The 12,374-nt window shown below is 39.0% G+C and overlaps 1 protein-coding gene across 1 annotated transcript in view; it reads left to right on the top strand.

Moving 5' to 3' along the window:
* LOC143172146 (proprotein convertase subtilisin/kexin type 5-like) overlaps nt 1–12,374 on the top strand; it is a 276,611-nt gene that overhangs the window by 151,289 nt on the left and 112,948 nt on the right. The window contains exons 6-7 of the mRNA XM_076361408.1: nt 940–1,028; nt 6,740–6,912. Of these exons, the coding sequence (XP_076217523.1) occupies nt 940–1,028; nt 6,740–6,912 (262 nt within the window). The remainder of the gene's footprint in view (nt 1–939; nt 1,029–6,739; nt 6,913–12,374) is intronic.

Genomic DNA, 12,374 nt, shown 5'->3' with positions numbered 1-12,374 from the left:
GGACAAAATTTACTGGTGGAGAACACTCCATTAAACCTATATTGGCAAGCAAAAATCATGAAGAGCAGAAACAGCTTTCCTACCATAGTGGTCATATGGATGACCACTGTCACCTTGTAGAGAGTGTGGATCAGGGCTAAGCAAGGCATCCCACTCTGGCATTGCACAGTGGGCAAGGGGGTGAGCAAATCCCAGAGGTTTGGTGTTCTCCTTCAGCTGCTTCTGAAGATTATGCCCTTACAGCCCAGCTATGCTTCCAGGTGCAGAGTATAGCTCCCATGAGGAGGGTACTTCAGCTGTTTTTTCTGCCCCTGGAAAGACAGCAGGCTTGCAAGGTTGGCCCAAGGCATGACCGGGATATACTTACACAACAGTTTTGAGCATATCTATCTGGCTTATAGCCACTCTTAGGCATGCCTGTGAACAGCTATGTGGGCATAGGCACAGTCTCAGCTTCCTCACGGAAGAATGGGGCACGTGCTCTACCTAACGAGGATGCTCACTGGAGGTTATACAGAGAGGCACATGCTAGCAACATATTTGTCAGTGAGTGCTTGTGGGAGAATGGAGGACAAAAATTCTGTCCATAATGTAAATATTGGTTCAAAATCAAGAATTGGTGTCCCAGACTTCTTTCTGTTGCTGTGGATTATGTATCATCTTAGTATGTCTTTGTTACATACTGTGTGTGTTTCCAATGGCTAGAAAGTCTGTCATGAAGAGTTTAAGAAGATGGTTATGATAATAACGTTAAAATGTGTTTGGGGAAAAGTTGTAACAAGGGCATTAATTTGCTACGGGGAGGTACATAGTGCAAGATATTGTGGATAATTGTGGTTTTAGCACCTGAGGATGAGCAAAGTCAATGCCTTTAAATCCCAACAGTCTGAGTTGGTGGATTGTCTTGCTTACCTGAAAAAAATGTTTGTCTGACTGCAGGCATGGAACCCGTTGTGCTGGAGAAGTAGCAGCCACTGCAAACAACTCGCACTGCACAGTAGGAATCGCCTTTAATGCCAAGATTGGAGGTATGTGAAACGGTCTCCCACAAAAAAAAAAAGTAACTAAAGAGTCATTTGTACCAAATGGTACATTCAGAGCTTTCTAAACAAGAGGAGAAGATTTGTATAGATAACAATTGTACTTGTAGCATGGTAGTTAAATACCAGTACTGAAGGAATTTGTCTGCAGTGACGCTTCTCCAGTGTTCCCTGGGATACCACCTCTCAGTACACACAGAAAAATAGAAAGCAAGGCCTTTGATGAAAACACAAAACCCAGAATTAGGACATTTGGGTTTTCTCACAAATTCAAAGCTTTAACTGAGCTTTGACAAATCAGAAGTAAATGTACACATCACGAATATTCACTTGCATATTGATCCCAAACAAAACACTGACATAGTTGTAAAACTAAAAACATTTTTGTGTTGTTTGGCTGTGGTTGGAGAGTATCTTCTTTTGATCCCTGTGTGTGATCAGATTATTACCTGAAATATGAGATTTGACTGCAGTTTTTTGTTCTGTTCAGCCAAGAGATTCCAAGTGATTTCTATCAATTCTTAGTCAATGGCTGCTCAATTAAGACCTTTAGCTTGGTTCTTGAAATGACTGTCAAAATGTCATGTAAATATCTCCTAGGCTGTAGCCTGCCTGTGCCAGTTTTTAACACTTCAAGTGAAGTTTTACTCTGTATTTTTAATGAAATCATGGGATTGGTATATTGGCTTTCAGTAAAAACACCTACAGCTCAGACTCATTAACTGTTGATTTTCTGCCCCAAAATAGACGCCATCTGTGAAAAAAGAAATGTTTACCTACATATACTATAGACAACAGTTAAAAAATATGAGCAGTCGTACTTGAGGCCATGTTTCCACAATTAATAGTACTGTATCTGATCAGGAGCTCCCCCATGTCCGACAGAGCTAGTTTCAGCTGCTGCCTAAAGCTGAGCCAATCAGCGACATTGGTAGTGCCTCTATGATAACATATTTAAGAAAGGGTAAAAAATGTTGCACAACAGCAGCTGGGAGAAAGAGGAGTGAAAAAAAATGTAAGAGAAACAACCCTGCAGACACCAAGGTCAGTGAAGGAGGGGAGGAGGTGCTCCAGGCACCAGAGCAGAGATTCCCCTGCAGCCCATGGTGAAGACCGTGGTGAGGCAGGTTGTCCCACTGCAGCCCATGGAGGTCCATGGTGGAGCAGATATCCACTCTGCAGCCTGTGGAGGACCCCACACCGGAGGAGGTGGATGTGCCCGAATGAGGCTGTGACCCTGTGGAGAGCCCGCGCTGGAGCAGGCTCCTGGCAGGACCAGTATCCCCATGGAGGGAAGCCCACGCTGGAGCAGGTCTTCTGGCAGGACCTGTGACCCCACGGGGGACACACGCTGGAGCAGTCTGCTCCTGAAGGACTGTATCCCATGGAAAGGATCCATGCTGGAGCAGTTCTTGAAGAACTGCAGCCTGTTGGAGGGACCCATATTGGAGAAGCTCATGAAGGAGAGCTTGGGAGGGAGCCCACACTGGAGAAGGGGAATAGTGTGAGGAGGAAGGAACTGCTGAGACAGTGTTATGAACTGACCTTAACCCCCATTCCCCATCCCCCTTGCTCCGCTCGGGGGGGGGGGGGAGGTAGAAGAGTCAGGAGTGAAGTTGAGCCTGGGAAGAAGGGGTGGGGGGTGAAGGGAAAGTGTTTTTAGGGGGGGGGTTTTGTTTTTTTCTCACTATTCTGATCTATTTTTAATTGGCAATAAGTTAAATTGATCTTCCCCAAGTCGAGCCTGTTTTGCCCAAGATGGTAATTGGTGAGTGATCTCCCTGTCCTTATCTCAATCCATGAGCTTTTTCATCGTATTTTTCTCCCCCTGTCCTGTTGATGAAGGAGGAGTGATAGAGTGGCTTGGTGGGTACCTGGCAGCTAGTCAAGGTCAACCCACCACAAGAATCTAACAGCCTTCAGGAAACTTCATTGGTCTAAATGAAATAAAAATGGTATCTACTCTGCTTAACACAGTGCTTCTGCAGAGCCATCAGTAACACTGTTGTTTAAAGAAAGCTGGAAAATACTATAGTGGCAGCTGTATAAACCTCACTTGACATAATTCACCACCCTTATAAAGTATCTCAAACATAAGTCCTCAGGAGACCCAGCAGATAATCTGCTGAAAATCAGAAGCAAGAAGGAATTCTAGGGTATTGGGAAGGGAGGTGTCGTGGTTTAACCTCAGTCGGCAACTAAGCACCACGCAGCCGCTCGCTCACTCCCCCCACCCCCCGGTGGGATGGGGGAGAGAATTGGAAGAGCACAAGTGAGAAAAACTCGTGGGTTGAGATAAAAACAGTTTAATAATTGAAATAAAATGATAATATGATAATAATAATAATACACAAAACAAGTGATGCACAGTACAATTGCTCACCACCCGCCGACCGATGCCCAGCCAGTCCCTGAGCAGCGGCCCCCCCGGCCAGCTTTCCCCAGTTTATGTACTGAGCATGACGTCACATGGTATGGAATGTCCCTTTGGCCAGTTTGGCTGTGCCCCCTCCCAGCTTCTTGTGCACCTCCAGCCTTCTCAGTCGGTAGAGCATGGAAAACTAAAAAGTCCTTGGCTAGTGTAAGCATTACCTAGCAACAACTAAAACATCGGTGTGTTATCAACTTTGTTCTCCTCCTAAATCCAAAACACAGCATTGTACCAGCTACTAGGAAGGAAATTAACTCTATCCCTGCCGAAACCAGGACAGGAGGTTAAGCTTCCCCTTCTACTAGGTGTATATGTTTAAGAGTTTCACTGTTGCCGATCTCTATTTTTGCATGCCTCCCTCCCTTCCCTCATAAAAGCCATAAGCTATACATGTGAATATGCAGAAGTTGTGTTCCCTCTCCACGGGCCAGATAGAGTGTAAAAATGTTGAATCATATTATACCGAACTAGTGTTCAGCTCACTTATTTCCCAGGGATTTAAAGACCGTCATTTTAGGAGAAGAAACTAGAGTTGAGATATAGCAATTACATTCTTCTTACACAGAGGAGCACCTGCCGACAGTGATGTTGAATTTGGTCCACCAAGATGGGTCTTTACTTCAAACCAAAATGTGAGTTGCTGCATCTCTGGACACATAAGGGATAGTGAAGAGACCAAAGGGGAAAAGAAATCCTTTCCATTGATATTTCATCAAATACTGGCAGCTGAACAAATCTGATTAATGATCTTTGTGATGGAAAGTCATTGACAAGATATCCACCAGTAATGCTCACTTTTTTTTTTTAAATGTGTTTGTACTCTCTGTCTCATTTCAACACATTTAAGAACTTCTGACCATAAAATAGATCAGAAAAAAGATTCTTAGAAAGTCTGAGTCTTCTTAAAACAGCATGAGTGGGGAGTTAATCTGCAGATACGAAACTATGAGTGAAATTGCAATCTGGACATTCAGTTCTTTTACAGGTTGTGAGATGTTTCTTAGAAAAAATTATGCCTGTAGTTCATACTTATCTCAGCTATAGGCCCTTTCATTAAAATCAAAGCAATGCACCAAAGGGGTAGAGTTTTTTTTTTTTAATGTGCGACTCTGCAGTAATCACACATAGCAAATTACCACCTATAGAGCTTGTGAGACTTTTTATAGGAAGGGATGGTTAGCATGTTGTTATTGTTTACAGATTTATTGTGGAAGTTGCAAAGCATCTGTAGGGATTTGTGTGCTTAGTTACTTGGCTGGGCTTGAGTCCTGATGGGAAAACAGTTACATGAAATTATGGCAGAACAGATGTAGATTGTCTGCGATTGACAAGGAATTAGTTCAGCTGTTTCTTTAAGCTTAAGTCAGATGCTGATTAAAAAAAAAACATTTTAAAAGAAAATTTGCTGTCAGCACAGTTTTGCATGTTTCCTATGATTTGTTGAAAGTTTGTTCTGAATAAAATGCCACTTACATTTTGGCACTTATTGCAAATACTGGAAAAAGTTTACAGAACTCTAAAGTCTTAAGTGAAACACTCTACAAACGCAGTCTGTTAATTGCCTTCTGGCTTTTGTTGCACTATCACCACATGCCAAATGCAGTTTGGAGGTTTTGTGATTGGCAAAATTAACTACTCCAACCTTTTCAAAGAGGAGAGGAGAGGGAATTATTTTTTTTTAATAGCCAATGAGACATCCATTGATCAAAGTCACACTTGAAGCATGTCTGTCAATTGTTGGCAGAACAGAGCAACACTGAAGTCACAGTCTTGTCTATGTTGCTTTAGATTTGCTCACTTCACCATTAACAAAAAACCTGGTGTAAATTACTTCAGATGCCAATGACAGAATTTGGAGTTATTGTTACACCCATCATTAATTTTCTGAGATTATGCTGAGGAAGAAAAATAAAACCTGAGATTCCCAAAGTTGTTTTAATGGCTTTTTTATAAAGTAAAGTTCATACTGAGATCACTGGACTAGTTTATCTCACAAAACATGGGTAGCTTTTGTGTGAACTTAGAAATATGATCACTTTTCATTTTCAAGTCAATTAGAGTGAGGAAAATAAAATAGACCCTCTATCAACAAAGCAACCCCTATACCTTTTTGTTAACTGGAAGTTAAGGTCTTGGTAAACACTCAAGTTAATTCAGTCTGAACTCATGAGCAAAGTGGAATGTGTCTATAATTAAAATATGTAAATTTGGTTTATAAATAACAGTGGCCTTTTAAAGGGGAAAAAGCTTCAAACTTGTTAATTGTGGAAATGATCATTATTCCCTACTATCATACAGTTACATGTTAATTATTATTTAATATCTTATATTCCTTTGATCTAATGTTCCACTAACTGTATGAAGGTCCTCTTTCTTATTTAGGTTAAAACTGGCATCAAGGGTTTTCTCAGTCAGAATTAAATTCAATCAAAATGTTACAGTTAGTTAGTTAAAAACCAATTTTAAGATACTCTCAGTTTTCAGCTTTAAGCCTACCTTATTTATTCTAGTGCTCTTAAAACATCATGGTGCCATTCACTTTACTGGCACACTGACTTGTCAAAACCCACATTAATGGATTTTTTTAACACAAGAATTTCAGATTGTACCTTTAAAAAGCCTCTTCTGCACAACAGAGGATGTTCACAAAACTGTAGTTTCAGGTTGAATAATGTTACGCATAGGGTATTTGTTAGTAACTTTCGGTAATTGCCTTGCTACTGTGTATACTTATACTGCATAATCCATCTGTACACGAGAGCTTTCTCCCATTTCTTCTTTGCAACCTCATATAATGAAGGAAAAATGCTGTGTTTATCTGTCAACAGAGATCCTGTGTTTATGTCTGTCAACATACTTAGGGCTATGAATGTCTCAAATTAAGTGCTGCAGTATAAAAGGAAAAAGCAAAGCAGATAATATCTTCAAGTGAGAAATATAAACATTTCAAGGTTCAAGTCTTTTTTTAAGTTTTCTTTAGTATAAAAATTTCTTGTTAAAGTTCAAAGGCTATACAGTGGATAAACTAACTTGTAGATAATTCTTAAAACAAAAAAGACAAAAATATTAATTCCTATTTGTATTTTTTCATATAGAAGCATTTTTTTCATCAGGGAAACACATATCCAAACAGATTGATTTTTTTTTTTTGCAATAGAGATCTTTATGATCATTCAGTTCAATGTCCTACACAACAATTTTCTCTGGGGAAAAAAAAAAAAGCACTTTGAGTTTGGTTGTCCTGTTCATTGTATCTTTTGTTCTGAAGGCGTACGGATGCTGGATGGAGATGTGACAGACATGGTAGAAGCAAAGTCTCTGAGCCTTAATCCCCAACACATCCACATCTACAGTGCCAGCTGGGGGCCTGATGATGATGGTAAGACTGTGGATGGACCTGCTTCTCTAGCACGTCAGGCCTTTGAGAATGGCATCAGAATGGTAGGTTGGCATCAAAGTGCATATCCTGGATCTGCTCTTGTGTGCGGGTGTAAGGGTACATGTGCCCAGTATGTACAAGTGCACTGCATGGGGAAGAGTCATATTCTTAAGGAAAGAAGAAAAGCTTCATTTGTGTAAAATGAAAAATACATTTCCATTCTATAGCAACTAGATGTTCAATCCTTCCTGAAGTATCAGCTAACTTTCTTCATTGTCAATTGGAATATATCATCCTCAGTGTCCTTTAAAACTGCCCTGAGGTAATAATGTAATTCTGCAAGAAAAGCTAAGACTGAAAAATGATACTTTGCACAGCAGTGCCAAATCATCAATTCTAAATTGCTATGAAATTATAAAACAAGAGCCTTTGACTTTTTCCTTCATCCTTCCTTCCTTTTGTTGTTCTGTTTTACTTAATTTCTTAGTGGAAATTTGATGGATTTAATAGGAAACCGGGAGCTAAAAAAAATCTGCACTCATGTTTCTTTTAGAGTGTATGTCTAATCTCAGAGAACATTCACCCTTTTTATAACTTACATATGCATTTCTCTAACAGTTTGTACAACTGCAGTTTCTGTGTGATATAGTCCAGAGAGCTTCAATAGTACAATACACAAAATCCCAAACATCCCTATATGAAAAAATATAAGACCTTTTCAATTTTCTTTAATAAATAACTGTCAAACAAATAAGACCATAGAAGGAAATGAGCAGTTAGAGGAAATTTGATGTCAGAGGCCAATTTTTAGTTCTTCCTTTCACCCTCCTGCATGTTAAATAGATCAGGGAATTCCTGGTCTTCCAGTGCTCACACCTCTTTCCAGTATATAGGATTGGATGGAAAGCATTTTAAAGCTCTGCACTTGAAGGTTTGAGCATTATTTTGAATGCAGCAGAAGACTTCCTAGTTCAATGGTGAGCGGCTCTAGGATCAGAAAAGAGGAGATTAGTACAAAACATTTATTTGAAGAGGCTGAGACTGTTGGACTGATACTGGAACATAGTAACACTGTGCAGCAAAATCGGAAAGTGCAGCTATCATTTAAGTGAATAGGAATTTTAACCCCGTGTGTCAAGACTGATTTTAGCAAACTGTAACTAACATTCAGCCTGGAAGACTTGTGTCTTGTGTAAGAGACAAGTGTTTGCCATTGAGAGATTATATTAATTTAAGATATACCATAAAAAGTGGTCGTAACAGGAAACAGGGTATAGAGGGATAATAGAAAAAGTTACAAGAGCATCTGGTCAAGCTGACAGTCTGTATGGACAGTTCAGTGTTTCAGGTGATTTACAGTATACTTGACTATAAGTTGTAAATAAATACAACATAAAATTAATACCCACTATCACCGTAACCATTGTATTGTAGCACAAGCCTAGGAGCTGTGAATTCTTCAGTTCTAGTCACAGCCTGTGTCACTGGTTTGTTTTCGTTTCCTCGGTAAAGTTGCATAAATTGCTTACTCTCCCCCTGCCCCCCCCCCAATGTGGATAATAATACGTGTGCACCTATCTGACAGGTGTGTTATGAAGAGCAATTACTGAAATGCTAAACTAATGACAAGGACTGTGTGCATCTTATGCTATGTAATGTTAAAAACATGCCTCATAAAATTCAGTATTGTGAATGCTTTACCAACCATGCAGCAACGGACCACTGCCTTCCTTTCATTTGGTCATATGATGACCATTCAGTGTAGAGCTGCAGACTTAACTCTTTTGCTTGTTGTACAGTATGTAACATGTTAAGCCTAGCATAACAAAATACTCAAGCATGTACTTTATCCTGTGAGAAATTCCAGGGGCTTAGCAGTTAAACAGATTTAGGGACTCTGATTCTGCCCCTAGAGACCTCTGCCATATTTAATAATCATTATTAGAATAGTGTCACAGATGGAGTGAGACTGCACTTCACTCATAAGAGAGAAGCAACAATACACTTTATTGTTAGAAAACAGTGAGTTAAAGTGTGAGTTAACAAAGTTCAATGGTAAATGCGACAGTGATTTAACAAGATTCGATGGCAAGGTACACTTGATTATTTACTGCATAGAGGACAGGGTCAGACAAAACTGTCGGGGAGACCCTCCTGTTGAGCCGTGAGGTTCAGAAAGGACCCCCTTGCTTTCTAAACTCCTCAGAGAGGAATCTAGGTGCGGCTGGATCCAAACCTAGTCCCAGACTTGGTCAAAGGTTTATGTCTAAAGGATTATATATGCGCAATTAATCCATTATATCGCTTAGCTAAGATTTCAAAGTTTAGCATGCTATTAGTCACTTACTGAGGATCTGTTGCAGCAAGGAATCTCTCAGCCTTGAGGAGTAACCTTGAGAGGCGCCCCTACTCAAGGGGAGATCCTGGCGTGCAGCCCACTGCTGTGCAGGAGAGCTCAAAGGGCTCTTGGACTGCTCACTATTTATAGGGGTAAGATGATTGACTCATAGTCATATTTGCATACCAGTCACTGTGGTTAGGTGGGCGTATTTCTCACAATAGCCCTTGGTTATTGTGTTGTTATCTGGCTCCCCAATCCACTTCGAATGGACGCAGCTATCACTACCAGCATCCATTAACGACCGCCCCTGGTAGTTATGGCTTGAGCAGGGTTATAGGAGATAAAGGTCAGGTTGGGCGGGGGAGCACACCATCACAAATAGTTGTTCATAGAGCAATATAACTAGTCTGTGAGAAGGCTGAATGCGTCTCCATTATTGCTTCCCATGTATTGTCACTTCTCCTTTCAGCTGGCATATCAGCACACCCCAGCACCCCACTACAGTGTACTAATCAATTTAAAAAGGATGCTAAGGTACTTGAATGCATCCAGAGGAGGGCAACAAAGCTGGTGAAAGGGCTGGAAGGCATGTCCTATGAGGAGCAGCTAAGGACTCTGGGTTTGTCTAGTTGGGAGAGAAGGAGGCTGAGGGGTGACCTAATGAGGCTCTCTACAGCTTCCTGAGGAGGGGAAGTGGAGAGGGAGGTGCTGATCTCTTCTCCCTGGTATCCTGTGACAGAACGCGTAGGGATGGCTCAAAGCTGCATCAGGGGAGGTTCAGACTAGACATTAGGAAGCATTTCTTTACCGAGAGGGTGGTCAAACACTGGAACAGGCTTCCTAGAGAGGTGGTTGATTCCCCATGCCTGTCAGTGTTTAAGAGGCATTTGGACAATGCCCTTAATAACATGCTTTAACTTTTGGTCAGCCCTGAATTGGTCAGGCAGTTGGACTAGATGATCATTGTAGGTCCCTTCCAATGGGAAATATTCTATTCTATTCTGTTCTATTCTACTCTTTGACAATCACCACACAGAAGAAAAACCAATAAAGTGTTGAAGAGACACTACTGGAACTGCAGGACACAGGGGAGGTTGAACAAAATAATTTTTATATTTAAACATATGTATGTTTTAGTTTAAATATTGTATTTCATGTGGATTAGGCAATCATGAAAAGTTTAGCCCATTTTTTTATATCTGAAGAACTCAGCCATTTTCTCATCAAAATTTCAAACTCCAGATAAATGTGGTATAAATCAAGAATATGGATTAATTTTCCATGGGCAAGGATCTACCTACAAGCATTATTATTCCGTTATTATTATAGCTGTAATATGAGAGAATACCCTACAGACCACAAATAAACTTCATTGTACTACTACATTGTCCTATGTTTTCATAGGCGCCAGTATATAATGGAAACATAGTATTTTATTTTACACTTCTGAGCAGGTCTTTTTTCTGAGAACATGGCAGAAAAATAGCTTGCTATATTTCTTGACACAAGTCAAATTTTTTAATTATTTTTATTAATGGTTGAACTTTTATTACATTTTATCAGCCTTCTTTTGTTCTGCCCAAAGTGGCCCATGCAGAGTTGAATAGATTTAAATATTTCCATGTATTTGGAAATGTTGTCTAGCTCTGACTGTGAGAGCTTTTTCATTTCTGCTAAGGAAATAAAAGTTCTTTTCAAAACTTATATAAAACTGTGATAGTTCTGAAAATCATACTAATAAGAAAAAGAAAATGGTTAAGGTTAATACTTCTCTAATTTTCGTTCTTAAAAATGTAATATATACTGAAAGGCTTTACATTTATGTCTCTGTCATCACCTTACTTAGAGACTTAGTTTGCAGGTCAAAAATAATTTTAAGATTAATCTGTTTTCCATGTTCTCTTTAATAAAGCATGCCTTTCAGTTTTCAGATAAAGGTATTCTTTCTATTTTTCTTTATACTGTCATAAGATGTTGAATTTTAAAAGATGAAGCAAACAGGAGAAGAAAAGGCAAATTGTCTCTGAGGCAAAAATCAGATCATTGTCCAAGGTAAAGATTGGATAAATACCCTGCCAAACACTGATTTCCCCAAGCAGTCACAGTAACTGCACAAATAATAATAGGCGGACAAAAATGCATATTATGCTGTGTACAGACCTTGACCTTACTTTTTTAGAAATATTGAACTGAACAATAACTATTACATCTAGTACCTGTGAATTAAAGCAACATTGGTGCAGAAAAATTTGACAAGACCTTCTTTCAGATCTATACAAAAGTTCAAGATTGATATTCTTCATTTATTCTGCATATGCAGGCACAACTGGATATTAATTTTTAAAAAAAACAGGACACAAAAGAGTACAGTCAAGATTTTTTAAATGGATCTGAAAAGGAAAGTATGCTTGTTTTTTTATTTTGGAAAATTGGAGGTGGTGCTGAATAATAATTAATTAAAGTATAATTAAACTGAATGATCTTTTTTTATTAAATTAATGAAGTAAAAATGAAATGGATACAAGAGCCACAGTTTCCTATTCAGTGTGATGTGAGACTGGGATCCTTGAAAAAAAATGCCTAGTTTAACTTTAGCTCTTATTATTCCAATTAATAGCTCATGCAGAGTGTTTTAGAACTATTATTATTTTTAAATCTCCTGAGCTAATATGATTACTCCTTCCAAATCCAGTACAAAATAGCAAAGATAAATGACTATACATTTTTTCCATAGAGTCCCACAGAGACAGAACATACCATAAATTGAAATACACAAATCTATTTCAAGAAAGGATACCAAATAACAACTGAATTTATGAAATGAAAACATACACCAGAAATTAAATATGCTTTAAAATTCTACCCAGGATCAGGGCAAAGGAAGACGAAAGGAATTTTTAAATCTGTCTCAAGTACAATGATTTTCTGTCATCTTTAGGGTATTTTGTTTAATTCTATTAAATTTACATACTTGGAGACTTTTACTAGTAAACAATTTCTATGCAAATAGCAAAGCTCCCTTTATATCATACTTCCAGTTGACAAAGTCCTATTTTTTTGAAATGGTGTTGTTATAAGGATGAAAAATTCTGGAAGCCTGTGTTTTAAATATAAATACATTATAAGTTGTAGACCTAATAACCTCAAAACCAGTTTCATTATAGTCACACAGAACTTGCCTGA

The sequence above is a fragment of the Aptenodytes patagonicus genome, chromosome W, assembly GCF_965638725.1.
Source record: "Aptenodytes patagonicus chromosome W, bAptPat1.pri.cur, whole genome shotgun sequence".
NCBI classification, from domain to species: Eukaryota; Metazoa; Chordata; class Aves; order Sphenisciformes; family Spheniscidae; genus Aptenodytes; species Aptenodytes patagonicus.
This window is presented reverse-complemented; position numbering and strand designations above follow the sequence as displayed.